A 17,580-nucleotide genomic window follows, 5' to 3' on the forward strand; every position below is an offset into this window, starting at 1 on the left:
AGAAAAGAAAAGAAAAGAAAAGAAAAGAAAAGAAAAGAAAAGAAAAGAAAAGAAAAGAAAAGAAAAGAAAAGAAAAGAAAAGAAAAGAAAAGAAAAGAAAAGAAAAGAAAAGAAAAGAAAAGAAAAGAAAAGAAAAGAAAAGAAAAGAAAAGAAAAGAAAAGAAAAGAAAAGAAAAGAAAAGATCACTTGGTTTCTTGTCAGCGTTTCATAATCCACTGTGTTTTATTGTATTTATGCTCTTCCATCATAAATAAAAGATTTTACTCATTCCTTTGAGAGTTGTTTCTTCTGCTGTTTGGTCAATTATTTCTTTTCATTTATTTAAGAAGTATAAAAGAACACATAGTTTCAAGTACAAGATAACTTTTCTTTCACATGACCATTAATTTTTCATGGATGTTTTCTTCTGTTCATGTGTTTTAAGGGCCCCTTTTCCCACTACTGCGAGGTTTATTCAGCACAGGTAATTTCCAATATAAAGTTCAGACTTCTTTCTTCCATTGAGCAAGAAGCTCCAGGGACTTCAGACTGCATAGCATTCAGTGATTACATTCATCATTAAACAATAAAATATTCAGTAACAAATTTCCAAATATGATTCCAGATTTCTCTTTTGACATAAAATCACATGCCTATTTACTAATATGCACAACTTCCAATCAAGTAACTTATCATCCAAACTGCTTCTAAAAATTTACACTTCCATGTAGAAAATAAACTCACATTCTAAATAGGAGGTGTGTTACTGTCTTCTGTAGGTCTAAGATCTCAAAATAAAGGACATCCTCCCTAATCTACAGTGAACATTACATCTTTAATATCACTGATGTTAACAAGTGGAATTTTCACAGCCTAAGTAGTCTATTTATAATGTTTAGTAGAAGAATTCGGAAGAAAATTTTCATATATTACATGAACCATCTACTACTATATCCAATTACATTAATGGGGGTTTTTTCCACTTTGCATCATTCATTGGATGCTAGGATACACTGATGCAACTCTGCACTAGTGATATTACAGATATATGCATAAAATTGCAGAGTAAAATTAATAACATCAGTGTAATTTAGATTATTGTCTATTAAAATATTATTTTAAATGGATATAGTTTAGGTAAACTTCTCAAAGTACATAGATTTTGCAATATGTATTAATAAATAACAAGGACAACACATGCTAGAAAACTAAGACTGATGGCAGCAGTGGTTTTTTAAACAAGCATTCCTTTGCCATATTTTCCAGTGGAAGAATTCAAGATAGCATATCACAAAAAAACATAAGCATTAGTATGGCTAACTGGTCTACCTCCTTCTCCCAAGCTAAGCTAGGCTTATAATAAGAACTCACAATTTAAAATCTGGTCCTACCAAAAATCGGTATGAGTTTTGTCATCACTGTCTTCCTGGTGAGATTTCCCTTAGCATGTCTGTTTATAAACCATTTATTTCAATAGGGGTTTTATTGTAGCAATTCAAATACTTAAAATACAAGACTAGACTGCGTGCGTCCAGCACAATTACACTGGGTTATTTTTGAATTCAGACTTTCAATAAATACAACAGAAAGGCAGCTACCCACACATCGATGATTCCAGACACTGAGCGCAGAAGTCAAGTAACTTCTTGCTGTGCACACCTATGCAGCCACACAAGCTCATGCTGATAAAGGTGATGAGACCGCCCTGCTGAGTAGCGGGAGGAAGGCTCTTTCTGCGTGGTGGCTGTGCACTGTCTCGCTCCTACTCTGCCACTGGCAGAGAAATGGTGATGCAGATCTGTAAGTCTTTAAAGCCTACTAGAAAAAAAAAGCATGTACGCACACAAAGCTTTTCATTTAATAGAACTTACAGTACTTTGCAAACGGAAAGAAAGCATTGGTATGGCCACTGTATGGATTGGGGAAACAGTCATAAAAGGACAGGGCACAGGCTCGAGACAAATCGTAAGGCTGGGTTCAGTGCCCAGCTGTGCGCAGATGTAATGAAGTAGCCTCAAGCGCTGTTTATCAAAATTCTCTAACACCACACTATTTCAGTTAGAAATCATACTAGCGACATATGCAAGTATTTATATTTAAAAAATATGACTTTCCTTTTGCATCCTTTCAAGTTGCATTCTTAAGTGTATTAGAACAAGGAGACAGGGTAATATAGTAAAACTAAGGACTGGACCCAACCCCACCATAACTATGTTTTACTGATGGGTTTAAACTTTGCTTAGTCTAGCAGATGAAACCAGATTTATTTCCCTTCCTTTCTGGAGACTATCAAAATTGCTTGGTAGAATACCTTTTGCTACTAAGAGAAACATGTTACAGCAACCATTCATACTGTCAAGTAACAGTGTCCTTGCTGAAAGCAATAACCCAGTGAGCAATACTAGGGTATTACAGACAGAAGCAAAGATAATGTCACCTTCCCTTGAATTTCAAGACACAGAGCTCAATCCTTCTCTTCGGGAGTTCACAAATACAGCATATCAAGTCATCACATCACTAAAGAATGAGTATTTCCAAATGGCAAACTCTAGGAAGACTAACAGGCTCAGTTGAAATCATCTATGAAATAATTAACATGTCTAAAAATGCGAACAAGTCTAACAAAAAAAATCAGAATCTGATTACTTACTTTACAAAATCCTAGAGAAGTGTCACACTAAATACGTTAGGACAAATTTTATCCTAGATTGTTAAACCAACGTAATTAAAATTCAACGTATATATGTAGTGCTCAATTGGTATTTTTCAATCAGGCAATCCTAATATTTCATCAATAAATATCTGAAAGAGTTATAAAGCATTTGTCTTTCTCTACCATGTAATTGAAGTTTAAAAATACTAAAAGATAACTACAACTATGCTTTTTAAAATTTTTTTAGGGAAATTTTATCCAGATATTGCCAGAATGTTTGAATCTTTCGTCCCCATGTCCATATCTCCTTTTACATGTGATTCTAGTACCACTCATCCTGACCCTTCGGTGACTTTGCTTTGAAGACTGGAATCCTTGATAGTACTTATTACCAAATAATAAAAAAATAACATGGAGTTACAGTTCTGTGGTCAAAATTTAAAACAGAGTAACAGAATTAAGCTCCAATGGCTTAAAAAACCTTGAGCACTTCAGTACTTCCACTAGAGTCAATGGACCTTCTTACAAAAATATTTGTGCTCCAGTGAACGTCTGGATTGGGCTCCCGATGTTTCTAAAAGGGCGGGTTGGCGGGGAGAGGGGGAGGGGGAGGGAAGGGAGGGGGGGAAAATATAAATCCTACTGAATCATATATACAAAAAGACAAATGCATAATTAGAAGTCATACTTATTTCCTTTTTTTTTTCCTCTTTGACTAGGGGCACAGAATTCTGAGAATGTATCAGTGAAATAGCCTTTGGAAATTTTAGTCTTAGAAAAATTCCTGATTATATTTCCTGAGAACAAAAGTGAACTTCTTGCAAGTTTTTGTGTATTAAACAATTCAGCAAGTAGCTTACTAGTAAGTCTAACATTTGACAAGCAATCAGCCTTGAAAGTTTTCTCCTAAACATATGATTATTATTCATGAGGTTTTTAAATTGTTTCATTTATGAAATCTATAGAGGTGCTTTTTTTTGGTTTGTTTGGGGTTTTTTATTTATTTATGCATAAGTGATGCTTTTATACTGGATACCAAACAAATTAACTCTTTCCAGAAAACTATGCTTTATTATGTATTTTTTCTCACTTCTGTTTATAACCATGCTGAAAAGTACAGGCATATTGATGAATCAGTTACACAGTGTTTTTTGACTACAAGTGTGCAGCTCATTTTTCTTACTGACATGTTTCAGAAACCAATCAGAAGTCCTCAAAACTCAGGATTTCACAGTATTTATAATCATTTATCAAAATGACCTGCTTTTTAGAGGCCATTTCAAACAAAAACGTATGATTTATGATATTTAGATGTGTTTAAAATAAATTCCCGAGAGATGTACTGCTTGCATGTTGAGAATAGATAGGTTATAAAATGTTAAAACTTTTGAGAAAAAAGAGTATTATTTTCTTTTCATGTGATTTGTCAATGAACAAAACCCAGCAGAACAGCTATTGAAACACAGGACTGAACTACTGAAATAGTGAATTCCTGAAATGCTTTTCCAGAAGTGTTTCTAGATTATATTATTGTAAATACAGTCTGCTAGCCTTTCCTTGGAAATCTGTGCCAAATAAAAACATTTTTCCATGTCAAAGTTGGTTGGTGTTTTTTTTTTTTTATAAAAAGGCTTCCCATGCCTTTCTCCCTGGAGGCATGTGTTTAAATACAATAGACTTTAATTGGAATGAAATTTACTTATAATATATGTTTATCTGTATATATTTATATATAGTGCTTAAGAACTCCTTCGACAGTACTCAACCTCTCCCTGGTCTTTTCAGCATAGTACAGATGGTTTTTTCACGGCAGCATTTTAGGCTTCCTTAAGGCTACCAGATTGACTCTCTTTTCGTATTTTTTGGTAAACCTAGATTACACTTCCTGTATAGGCATTAATATGCTTTTCTTTTGACTGAAGTTTTAAGAAACCTTGGACCCCAGTAACGGAACTTAAGAAATCACGGTAGTAAATTTGCATTTGATGTGTCCTGCATCATTTGAGAATCAAAACCTACTCTATAATAAACAGAAATAAAATATCCCCAAAACTCACAGGCAAATAATGAGAAGGGAAGGCATTAAAAAAATCCAAAATATTCCATATAGAACAACTTGTACCACAAGGCAACAAAGCACTCCAGGAATATGTTTTGTGTACACTCAGCATGGTTTTCATCCGCACCTCATTAGCACACAAACAATTCTGATCATTAGTGCACTTTAAAATAAGCTATTTTACTTGTAACCTATCCTCAAATTTAGTATCGTCTTTTACTACTACATCCTTGACACACTCAGAGCTAAGTTACAAAGGTAAGGGTGCAGATACCATTATTCACTGCAAAATGCTAACATACAAAGATTTGTGTATATCACTCCTCAACTTGCAGAGTTTACTGGCCCACTTCTGGTCAGTAAACTGGTCTAGATTACTGGCCCACTTCTGGGCCTACACAGGTTGAAAGGAATGTTCTGAAGATAATGGGAGAGCAACTACAAAACCTGGATACACTGACAACTGTAGCATGCAGGGGTCGATGACTAAGTAGGCAGTATTTCCCAGTCCTTTACGAGAACAGTGGAAAATTTCACCCTGTTCTGTAGCAGCCTATCCAATATCTTCAAAGGGAACTTCCCAAACTGCTTAAAACCTGGGTTAGGGCTAAAGAAAACTGTAAGTCAGTTTATAAACTACCACGAAAGCGCATTTCACCTCACTTTCTCAATCCCAAACAAAAGCATAGAGGAAAATATTTCTGTATCCTCCCATTCTCCTCCAATATGTGAAGTCCAGGGGAAAACACACAGTCGATCATCTGAAATTTTGCTTGCCCTCTGGATTTTTGTTTGTAATTATAAAAAATTATACTCCCGCCATCATAACAAATAAGTTAAAATGGGGTATCCCCCCGGGTAAATTTTCAGAGTAGCTACATGGTTGAGCAGCAGTTACTTATTTAAAAACAAATTAAAGAAGGAATGATCATGTTTTACTTTATTTAAACTATCTACAAACTCAGCTTTATGACTCAGTGTTTCTGATCTTAAAACATACAGAAACAAAAGCAGAGTAGTGCAAGAAAGGGGTAGCCTAAGGTTAATTCAGCCCTGAAATGCGGAACAGATTCAGTGCTCAAGAAAACACTGAACATTCTGTGGCTTTAAGTGAAATGCTTCAGAAGAGGAAATATATGTGTAAATAATCAAAAGCATTAATAACTGTCTCAGAATGCTGGCACTGAAACTTAAAGTCTCTCTCTCCTTACCTCTTAGTTATTTACTATTACGATTTTTTACAAATGTCTATTGAAGTAGTTCCAAGTATGATGAAGGCATAGACGAAATTCTTTCAAGCACAGTCATTTGTTTTAAAAAACAGATTAATGAGAAATAAAGGAGATGATTTTTAATCAACTGAGAGGCAATTATGGATCACAAATTTAGAAACATAGTGACTTAAAAATAGTTCTTGCTGCCATAGAGTACTAAATATCCAGCACCAGGATTCAAGATTAATAAAGGGGTGGGCTTAAATGTTCAGTCCAAAACTCGGGCTTTTCCTGAAGAAAAAACAAAGATACAGCAGCTACCCAGCTGTTGTCAAAAGACATCTATTTTCAGTTTGAGAGATACACAATTGTGTGAATAGCCATAATATTTTTTTCTTAGTGGAAGGGAAAAGGAAATAGTTACCTGCCTTGATCTTCAGAAAGTCTTAGAAAGTGAGAATCAGAGTACAGCACAAGAAAAATGTAACCATGGCTTAAGCTCGAACCCTTGTCCACTAATCCAGTGGAAGGTTCCAGTCACTTCAGGGTAAGGTTTAGGGCATTCCCCACTGGTGTTTTCTGGCTTGTATTGCAAAATTAAATAAACAGAAAGTGATTCAGATACTTCCCTAACAGTGAAAGGGACCAATTTCCCTTTTTCCTTTAGCTTTAAATAGACTGACAAATACAACAAATCCTTACACCGGCAGGCATCCAGTTATTTTCCCAGAAGTAACAGGGACTGCTGATACACATCACAAAATCAGATAATTCATTTTATGTCATTGAATGTAAAGAAGGCAAAACAATAGATTTTACCAACAGTGTTTTAACTATATATAGCTTTTAATCTTGGGAGGAGTTTTCTGTGTGTATATCAGCTACATAAGATGAAATTCGGTTAAACACGTTCTAAACTACTGTAAATCTTTTTAATGTAATGGACAATGAAGGAAATGATGGCATTCTTGAGGGTAATTTTTAAAAATCGTTCCTGTTGCTTGCCACTTTACCAAACTTACAACTTTTTGAATGAAAGACGTGATGGTTTCAGTTGTGAACTTCATAAATATTTGGAAAAGCCTTTCACTTTCTCTTCCGCGATAACAAACAATTTGCCACGCCAGCTCTCCAGTTTTCAATCTGTTGAGCCCTCTCGTTTTCAAGTGCCTCCTGCCTATCTCAGTATATTGCTAGTGACCCCCCAGTTTATGTGTGCCCTAACGGAAGTCCCATCAGTCGGGTTGCCTTCGCCAAATGGCTTTATTTTTGTCAGAGCGGGACTTTGACAGGCTTTACTGCTTTAGAAAGCAGAGATAATGTCAAGTTTTCTTGCATGTTCTATGATGCCAAATCAGCGCTCTGGAATGACTGTGGATCTATATGTTTTTATGTTCGCGTTTAAATAAGAATTATGGTGATTTTAAAAATTAGATGGTTCCTTTCTTCCCTCTGCCCCCTCCACCAGCAAACTGAAATTAAATGAAATGAAGCAGCTTTCCTAAGCTCCCATTCACCCGTTTGCTTTACAGACTCCAAATTTTGCCCCTTCCACGCTGAGGATTTGATTCAGGATCACACAGATCCTACAGGGTAGCGAGGCACCAGCTCCTCTCCCAAATCCCTGCTTCCAAGGCAGCGCTTCTAAGCGTTGTGCAATCGCCTCGGAGCCGCAGTTAGCTCCGTGGCGAAGGGGCGGAGGAGAAGGAGCGCGCTGGATTCTGAATTTTGAAGCAGAGGTGTCGTATCGGTCGGGGGGGAGGGGGCCGCGGGACCAGATGCTAGAATCCGCATGAAAACTACAACCGTTTCTCTCCTTCTCTGTAGGGAACTCTCCCCCACCACCACCTTCATTTCATACTCTATCACGTGTTGGATTTTTTGTTTTTATTCCCCCCCCCGCGTAGCCCCAATAAAGCTTGAGTTAGTGATGGAGATTCCGAGAGTGCGCTGGAGGGAAGGAGACACCCCGGCAGCCCGGTGTCAGCCGGAGGCGAGACCACGGCGGCGGACGTGGCTGGGCCAGCCGGCCGAGCCAAGCTGGGCCGAGCCGGACCAGCCGAGCCGAGCGGCGGCGGGTACGAGGGGCCCGACCGCGTCCTCCCCCCGGCACCCGCCGCCCGGGGATCCCGCCCCGCAGGGGAACGCGCGAGTCTTTACCTGAGCTGTCGCTTTTCCTTTTGCCGGACCTCTTCTCTGTTTCCACCGGGGACAGAGCTTGCCTGCCATAGTCCCCTGGCGCACACGCTGCCCCCGTGGGGGTATTGGTGCCCAGGCTGGAAGAGTTCGAACACAGGACGGGGGGGCTGCTGCCCAGCTCCGGGGGTCCTCCTGAATCGGGCTGAAGGCAGAGGCTGTGCCTGGCCGCGGCGGGAGGAGACGACATCTGAGGAATGTGCCAGTTCGTCTGCAAAGCCTGGTGCTGCTGTTGCTGGTGGTGATGGTGGTGGTGATGGTGATGGTGGTGGTGCCCCCTATGATGCTGGCTGGCAAACATGCCCTCCTCATTGGGGTATCCCGCTATTATGCAAGAGGAAGAAGAAGAAGACAGATCAGGGTAGGACATGTGGTCAGATCTTCCATGCAGGGCAAGAGAAGACTGGGAGAAAGGGTGCAAGCTCTGCGCAGTGGCATGGGGGCTGCGCAGGCAGCCAAAAAGTGTGTGATCCATGGCATGCAAGTCTCAGGTTCCAGGCAGGAGAGTTTAGGAAAGATCCAACTTCACCACCCTTTGTCAACTTTCACTGTAAACAGATCGGGGCTGGGATTTTTTTTCCAAAACGGCACCGACAGACTCTGCAGCAGGCAGCTGAGCTCAGATAATCCAGGTCTTTAGCCCTAGTGGCCAGTCTCCGCTGCATAAACACTCGGACCTAGATGAGCCGTTCTCAGAGCTGCTCAGATGTCAAGAAGTAGGAGAGGTTGAAGCCAATAGAAGGTGGTCCCAGAGAACTGCTTGAAGGGGGAAACAGCTTCGAGAGGTTATAAATACAGTAGTGTGTAATGTGAGCTGGGGGCTGGCTCAGCAGCACAGCACTGACCACATGCAAACTCCCTCCAAAACGCCAGCGCCGTCCCCGCGCCGAGTCGCTCCGTCAGCGGGGCGGCAGCGCTGCGCGCCCGCGCCCCGGGCACCCGCGGCCGTGCGGGGGGGGCGGCTCCGCGGGGGCGCAGCCCGCCCGCTTCTCCCTGCCCCCAGGCGGACCGGGGAGCGCCTCCCGCCGCGGCGCCCGCCGGGGCTGCCCCGGAGCCGGCGGGGCCGCCCGCGCACCCCGCCCCGGGCAGGGGGCGGCCGTGTCCCCCAGTCGTGCGGCCCCCGCAGGGCCATCACCGCCCCGTCGGGGCTGACCAGACCGCTCGGGGCGCTGCCGCCCCTCGGGGGCAGCGGGCGGGGGAGCGCAATAAAGACGTGAGGCGAAATACGGAGGGTGACTCTGGGGCCGCCGGCGGGCGTGCGGGAACCACCACCGCCCCGTTTCCCCGGGGACTCGAGGGCGCCCGCCAGAGCCTCACCTGAGCGCCCAGGTGCGAGAGCAGCGTGAGGAGCTGAGCGGGCCGAGGCCCGGGCCGAACGCCGCGCTCCCTCGTGCCCAGCTCCCGGTGCGGGTGCGGGGCATCCTCCCGCTTCGTCCGTGCCCATGAACCCACGCCCGGGGTGAGCGCGGCGCCGCCCGGGCTGCCCGCATGCACTTTACACTATTCCCTAGCATCGGGGACTGGTTCTGCAACGAACCCACCGGCGCCCACCGTGCCTGTAAACCTTGTTGCAGAAAGAGAAGTTACCCTTCTTGCCCCCTGTCCCTTCAAAACAAGAAGTCGCATAATTTTTATTTCCTGTATCTTCATTTGCTTCGTTGCGGTCCCTAGTAGATCAGGAGAGACAACCTGGACAGCTTGGGCCTGTCTTTTTGTTTTCCTTTTTTTTTTTCTTTTTTTTTTCGTGCGTGTTGCAGAATTAACTGTAGCCATGAACGCGGCTCATAACTGATTTAAAGCAGGATAACCCATTTATTAATCACTGACCAAAGAGGTGCCCACTGTGGAAAGGTTTTGTTCTTACCCTTCGAAGTACCTTCCTCCTCCTCCCCTCAAATCAACATTAAAAAAAAATTATAAATAGAAAAGGAAAACCATTGCGTTTCTGCAATTTAAGTGTAAATTCTTGGGTCCATGTGCATAAGATAAAATGAATTTCAATTGCTAGTAGAAAAAAATCAACAATTGTATGAGATTTGCAAGAGCTAGTTTCTTAAACGGAAATTGAGTCCTATTTTGTGGGAAATTAGTTTTGCAGACTTTCTAAAAAAAAAAATCTAAAACTTTTGTTCAGCAGCTGCTCTGCTTTTCTCTGCAGTTTCAGACTGAGCTGGAACCTGCAGCAATCTTTCGACGGTAAGATTTCCCCCCTTTTCTGACATCTAACGCTTTTTAAAAACTGTCTTTAGATTTAACTGTAACAACGCGGTCTTTACAAAGAGAGCAGAGTCCAAAGCAGAAGTTGCTGCCTCTGTGCACCGTTCAAAACTTGATATTTCTTCAGAATAAAGGAAATATACAGTTACAACACTGATGAAATATTTCGTGCTTTTCATTGTGTTTATCGTTTCAATATGTGCTCTAATATTAGAAGAGAGGAGTACAAAGAAATCTCAATGGTTTAACCCCTCTTGGGTTTGGGAACTCGCCGGGCTGCCAGCACAGGGGTGCTGCTGTCCCTCACAAACAAGGCGCTGCTATGAAGCAATAACTGCGAGACAGCGACCGGCGCGGTGCGTCGCGCCCGCAGCGGCCCCGCCGGCGGCGGCCCGAGGGCTGCGGGGGCGAGCGGGCGGCGAGGCCGGGCCGGGCGGCCCCAGGTGGGAGCTCGGGGAGCGGCGGCGCGGCCCCCCCGCACCGCACCGCTGCCCTCCGCGGCTCTCCAACCTGCTGCTGTCCGTCCGTCCGTCCGTCCGTCAGTCCGTCCGTCCGCCCGCCCCGGCCACGGGGGCGAGACCCCGTCGGGGAGGCCGGGAACGGAGGGGCAGGAATGCCAGGACCCCTCCTTCAAGGGCCGCTGCCGCTGAAGCCCTGACACTGCCACATCTGCGAAGGGGTCGGGGAAGTCCCGAACCCAAGCCGGTGTAAAAATGCCTTTTCTTAATTCTGGGGCATGGCCACGCAGGATTTCTCGCACACGACAAAAAAACTGAAATAAGTGAAGCACAATGAAGAAAGTGAGAGGGTGCGAAGGGGAGGAAGAAAGATTAGGTTTCCAAGAGAAATAAGAAACGGAGCCAAATAGGACTTTTTAGAGAGAGGTAGGAGAGGCTCCAAAAGGTGAAGAAGAAGAAAAAGAAGACTGCAATAGCAAAGCTATAATGGCACAGCTTAGTGTTTGCCATTAATTTCATAATCAAATCTGAATATTCGGGACTGTGCTTCCCGGGGTTTCTGAGTCCCCTACTAAGTTCACAAGTCCTACATCAAGTGTTCTTATTACTTCTTTAATAAGAGGTTTTAAGCACGCAAGAATTGGAAATGCAATTCTCTACAGAGCTTTATGCTTTCATTTTAAACTATGAAAGGATAATGCAAATATAGGCAACTGATGTTAAGGAAAATAAGCAGCTTCACATGCTTACTGAAATGATTCAAAAAGTTTCTGTGCAGAGTTATCAAATACCTATGGCTATATGATACCATTCTTTGTAAAAAAATACACTTTTTAGTTAAACCTTCAGTGCAAAGCATCTTAGTGAAACAATTACTGAAGAAAGTGTAAGCAGTTATTACCTCTCAATATTAATAATTGAATTCTTGTTCGTATTGTATTTTTTCAGAACGTGTGTTTGACCTACATGTGGTACAAAAGCATAACCTAAATCAATGCCAGCAAGTTTGCCCAAAGCTTAAAAACATCAAGTGAAAAAATAGAATGTTTTAAATATGTGAAAACAGTAAACTGTTTAACTTATAAAAACATCTGGAGCCAAGAGAGTTTGGAACATTATCTATATTTTCATGTATGGGCTACTATTTGCATTCACTTTGTGTATTTTAATTTTGGTGGTGGGTTGTTTTGGGGTTTTTTAACTTACAATTTTTGGGGAAAGAGATCATATAAAATTGACCTGAAAGAACCAATATACAATTCCTCCTCTTCAGGACTTTCGTAGTCTTTTTCACTTTTTATGTTGGAGACTGAAAGGACCACCTTCCTGAATATTTATCAGAATGTAAGTAGGATTCTTGATCAGTTCTTTCTAGTGCATGGTTTGCGTATTTGCAGTGTGCATATTACAGTAAAATCAGATAGTCATACTTGGGGACTGCCATTTGAGTGGTACAAAATTGTCATAATTTACCTGAAGTCAGTAAAAGGATGGCATTTTACACCATTTAAGAATATTCTTCTTACTTAAAAGAAAGCTTACAAATATGAATTCAGTTTATTTTAGCCAAAGTTTTTATTTTACTCAAGAGCCCACCAAAGCAAGAAGACAAGGTTTCATTCTACTGTAATTATGATCACTTTGTATTTTTCCATGGCAATTTGGTGAAGGTATGCATCATTTAACCTTAGAGTCAATCCAGATTCACAACAGATGCATGTTTATTTTCAGCCTTTTCTTTTTTTCCATAATTTTTGCCTGTTTAACTCCCTTAGAAGCAATATAATTCGTTTCTCATTATACCTGTGCTGCAATGGAAATCCATAGATATAAGCAATAATAAAGCCTGGGGATTATGCATTATTACAGAGATGCTTGAATGCCTTAACTGAAAATCATTGCACAGAAAATGACTAATTTGTTGACTGAGTAGTCAAAAATACTGAATCCCTGACTAGTTAAAATTGACGATAATCACATTTACCATTCATAAACCTATGGTGTACCAGTATCTTTACAATACTTCTCCATAAAACCATCATTTTCTAAGAAATTACACTACCACAATGCTTACCACATAATTTTAAAATTGCATTTCTGTGGTATACTTCCATTTCACTCTCTATAGCACTTATATGTGCCATGGTTTAACACTTATCAGACACAATTTTTTCTGCAACAGATCTATAAAAGCTTTAAGGCTGAATCCATATTTCAGCTACTTCTCCCATATAGATATGGCTTCTGTTCTAATTTTCATGATCTCTGAGTATTACAAATCTTAAAGTTATGCCAGCAATTTAGTATATTACAGAAAAGTTGTGCCTAGCTATGAGGCCCTCACTGAAAATGATGTACAAGTCTGCATTGCATCACTAAAAGTTATTTGAATTGCCAGCCCACTGTAACAAGTAAAATGTCTTATGCCTCCTATTTAATTTAATAAACGGATGAAATATTAAAATTGTAAAGTACTTGAGGCTTCACACCTGAACTATGATGTTTCAGGAACGTTTCTACAATGTGAGCTAGGGGAAACTTGCATTAGATACTCAAAAGTTCTAGAACAAGTTTTATTCAAAACTTTGGGGTGTGTTTGTTTTTAATAGATAATTTATTTGCAAACTGAACCATCTTGCACAATACTATTTGTTTCCCAATCTGCATGTTATATTACAATTTAATAATTGTTTTATTCTTTCTAGTATTATCTGCACTTAAGAATACTTGAACTAGCAAACAGTTATGACAAGCTTTGTAGGGCACTTTAATAATACATATCTTTAATTTGTATTTAGAAATGCATTCAAACTGCATATGCAGGCAAGTCAATGATGCCTGAAAAATGTTTTCCATTTTGTTGTCTCCAGATCTTGACAATTACACACTACCCTTCGTCCATTAAAATTACTAATCACAGAGGAAAAAAAGGCTTGTATTTTTACATATTAATCATTTATTATTTGATACAATTCACATTGTGGATTTTGATCTGTATATGCATTGAAAAGACATTTTACCAGAGTCTCCATTAAAAATGCAGATACCACTGTGCATGGAAGAATGGCAAAGAGTATTTTCATCTCTTCATATTTCTAACAATGCTTGCTTCTTACTGTGCTGCAAAGTTAATATTTTGCTGATTCTACTTCAAGTGTGAGTCACCCAGAACAAAAAATACAGATGATTGAAAACTTTGTGCATCAAAAGATTTACACTATGACTTACCCATTTACTGGGTAAATACACAGTATGCTTACATTACGAAGGCTGAAATGGAGAAAAAACCTACCATGACCTGAAATATTTATTGCCCCCTGGCTGACGTTTCCAAGTCCTTGCAGGATCAGCAGCAGGGGGCATATTTCATAATTCTGCCTCCATCAGGGGACATTAGGAGAGTGATAAGTCACTAATTTTCGTCATCTCTTTTACAGGTTAATGAGTAAAATACTACTCTTACAGTGTGTATTTGTACTGATTCCTAATTTTCTCTACTCTGGAGGGAGAAAAAGACACATATGCCTATATCTATGCACCAAGAATAAATAATTACAAAATATCTAGGTTTTTATAGCTGCTGGGATTATGTTATTTACTTTGCAGGTGTGTATGCTATGATTTATAGTGTGATGAGCTTTAGACTTGGAGCAGAAACCCCTAACTAGCTAGCATACGGAACAGAAAGATATTCACTGCCCTGCAGAGCTCAGGCTTTATTCATTTCACCAGTTTCACATGGGAGTAATCCTGTGTTTTTACAGAGTCCTTTTTGTGTTCATGGTGATTTTCTTGACTAGAAACATTTTCAGGATTGCAATCTTAATTAATAATAGCGGTAGGAAAGAAAGAGTTAAAAATTGGATGTACTTTTTAATGCATAACTGCATCATGCACCCCAAAACCTAATATCAGATAATGCTAACAACAGATAGGAGAAATTAAATGCAAAATAACAATTGTTTGAAATCATAATTTTAGACTAAACTGAGGGGGGTTTTAGATGCAGATATTTTGGCTTGTGAAAGAATGAGGGGGGAAAAAAAAAAGATAGATTTCCCTAAAAAAAAATACATGCCAAGAAGTGCTTAATTTGCAGATAAAGTCTCAAAGATTCTGATTAAGGAAGCTATTTTAAGTTTGCAGGCATCAATGACACTAAAAAAAAATAGGTAAGTTCTTAACTGTCACGAAGAAACATTCGAGTGACATACCTTGAGACTGACAACTTCCGAACCCATGTTTGCATAAACTCATTTTATATTTTGTTTCACCAAAACAGAATGCAGCTTTATTGATGAGCTGTGAATATATTGTACTACTTCTTGAAAGAAACTTTTCCAGTATTATTTTTGTTTGTCATGCCTTATTAAGCATCACACTTGCCTGTCCTTTGATAAAATGTGATAGGTCTCAGGTTGGGTTCAATAAACTATTCTAGCAAGGGACTATCTTTGAGTCACTTTCACATCATCTAAGTTTACATATTGCATTTTGGTGCACTGAATCACTGTAGCCACCGTCCTCTCTTGTTTAATGCATGTCTCATAGTTCATTTAAATTAGATGCCCACAATAAAAGTGTGAGGACCACTTATTCCTATCCCTTCTCTTTCAAACGAAAAGCGCCTAGCACTGCGGGCTTAGTGAAGCTCAGCTGTAAGAAGAGGTGTATTATTTGGAATACTTTTCAGCTGACTGAGACACAAATGCAAAGTACAGCAATGTGGGGACACTGTCTGGTTTTGTCTTATTCCCTCATAGGTAATTTGTCCATGAACTTTATGCATTTGTGCATTTGAGCTGTAGAACATATCGCTCAGGGATTTAGATTTTACTTCATAATCCAAGTATATTTTAATACAAGATGGTAAACTAAAAATATTTTCCATCTAACTGTTTCAAAAACGCCATGTGTAAGAGAACACAACAAAACGGAATTAACTCATAACATATGCAACTCTTATTTGTGCAAGAGCAGTATATGCCCCTAAATCCAGACTGCAGCATCTGGAGGCATAGCATGTCTCTAATGGAAGAGAAAGGCACGAGACATGTCAGCTTCTTGGCTATGTTACGCTGAAAGTCGTGTTTTTTCCTTCACGATACCCAGTACAACTCTGATTAAAACTAATAAAACAGACACTGTCCAGGTAAACTGCCTTCATAGCATTTTGCGTTTTTCAGCTCACTAGTTGTAGGCAATGGTTTTAAGCTGAGATAGATTTTTACTATGTAAAAGAAAAAACCTCTTAAATACTGCTCTTTTGTTTGAAACAATGAAATTCAAATCAAAACTAACATCTCACAGTATGAATTGTGTTCATAGTGCATCCAAACCTACACATTCCCATTTTTGAAACTCCTTTTTATGTTACCAAGATAACTTGTAGTATCACTTTTGCCTCCTAGTAGTATTACAAACAATGTATTTTTCATATACTTTTACTACTGTGATCAGCTTGCTAGAGAAAAACATTTTAGAGAAACAACCCACACTTTAACTGTTTTCCAACAAGAACTGTCTTCATACTTGACCTTGAGAAGTGCTGAGTCTTTTCTTTTCCCCAATGACCTTACAGGATCAACTTCATTGTTAGACTGTAGTAGCAATTTTAAAAAGTGCAGCTAAACGTAAATACTGTTCCCTGTGATTACGAAAAAAAACCCCAACACCAACACACTGGAAATTGCATTTTGAACCAAACTTGGTGGATAAAATATTTTACTAATGCATTTTCAATTTTTTATTGCACTAAAATTGTTAAATGATCTGCTATAGAAGTTAGGATGTCTAATTTTTAATTCTGCTTCATTCTTTCTTTTATCAGCGAATCGCCTCTGTTATATTCATAGGAAGAAATAGACAAAGTATGCCTGTCTCCTATATTTATTCTTATTTGCAGAAAATACAAGTGGAAACTGAGAAACTGCATTGTTACTAAAATACTAAACTTGAAAATCCCATCATGAACTGCATACTGGATGTATAAATACACATATGTGTACGCTAAAAGAGGGTGTTCGGCCGTGCAGAAATACAAGCTTACCTCCAGGCTCAAACCCTTAATGTACAATTAAAACAAATTGGGTTAGTGCCCGCTTTCTTTTAATAACAGGGAGAGTTCTTAGACACATTATACTAAAATAGAAGTCTCACATTAAATCAAATGAAGGAGCAGAAAAAGCTCCTTGCACAGATTACCAGACAAAGTTCTGACTTTGCTCCTTAGCAGAGTAAAATGTTTGGGAATGTATCTAATCTAACACACCCTATAAAACTGTACAGTAGTCCCTGGTACAACAGTGAGCTGTATGGAAGACAGAGTCACATCCCAGAGCAAAATGCCAAGATTTCAGCCTGCAGTCCAAAACTGCCTCTTTAATTTCTAAATTATGAAGCTGTGTATCCGTTTTGGAAAGTTGGTAGGTAGCCTTCTCATATACATGTACAGTAATTTCATTACATATGACCCCCTGCAGTGGTAATGGGCTTTTTAAAAAACATGCCTTGACTTGATGATGAGAATATTTTGCTTTAAAAATAAGTCATATATTTAATTTTTAATATGGCAGGCATGGCATGTATCCAGGGGTGCAGGCAGTAAGTTTACCCTTTACAATTTGTAGTCAATCAGACTTTCCCAAATGAAGTCCCATAAATATGAACATACATTGCTTGTTTGTTTTCTTGTCTTCTTTTTGTTTTTCTAAGTTTCCTTTATTGGTATCATAATAGTATGACCAAAATATAAGGAAATAACCATACCATATTAAATACAGGAATACGCTTTCACAGTCGTT

At 39.8% G+C, this 17,580-nt stretch overlaps 1 protein-coding gene and 1 long non-coding RNA gene across 4 annotated transcripts in view; one reads left to right on the forward strand and one right to left on the reverse strand.

The window, feature by feature from the left end:
* MEOX2 (mesenchyme homeobox 2) overlaps positions 1–17,580 on the reverse strand; it is a 186,830-nt gene that overhangs the window by 46,368 nt on the left and 122,882 nt on the right. For 2 of the 3 annotated variants that reach the window (XM_027684775.1, XM_027684774.1), the window contains one exon: positions 8,067–8,426. In XM_027684775.1, coding sequence (XP_027540576.1) covers positions 8,067–8,403 — 337 coding nt within the window. In that variant the 5' untranslated portion in view covers positions 8,404–8,426. Of the gene's footprint in view, positions 1–8,066; positions 8,979–17,580 lie in introns of those variants that run through there. The other variant, XM_027684773.1, reaches the window with a different exon arrangement.
* The window catches only part of LOC113968319, a 29,107-nt gene continuing 21,790 nt past the window's right edge, over positions 10,264–17,580 (forward strand). The window contains exons 1-2 of the long non-coding RNA XR_003534480.1: positions 10,264–10,298; positions 12,051–12,121. This is a non-coding gene — a long non-coding RNA (uncharacterized LOC113968319). The remainder of the gene's footprint in view (positions 10,299–12,050; positions 12,122–17,580) is intronic.

This window comes from Neopelma chrysocephalum, unplaced genomic scaffold (genome assembly GCF_003984885.1).
Source record: "Neopelma chrysocephalum unplaced genomic scaffold, ASM398488v2 Primary Assembly neopelma1_67, whole genome shotgun sequence".
In the NCBI taxonomy this organism is placed as follows: domain Eukaryota; kingdom Metazoa; phylum Chordata; class Aves; order Passeriformes; family Pipridae; genus Neopelma; species Neopelma chrysocephalum.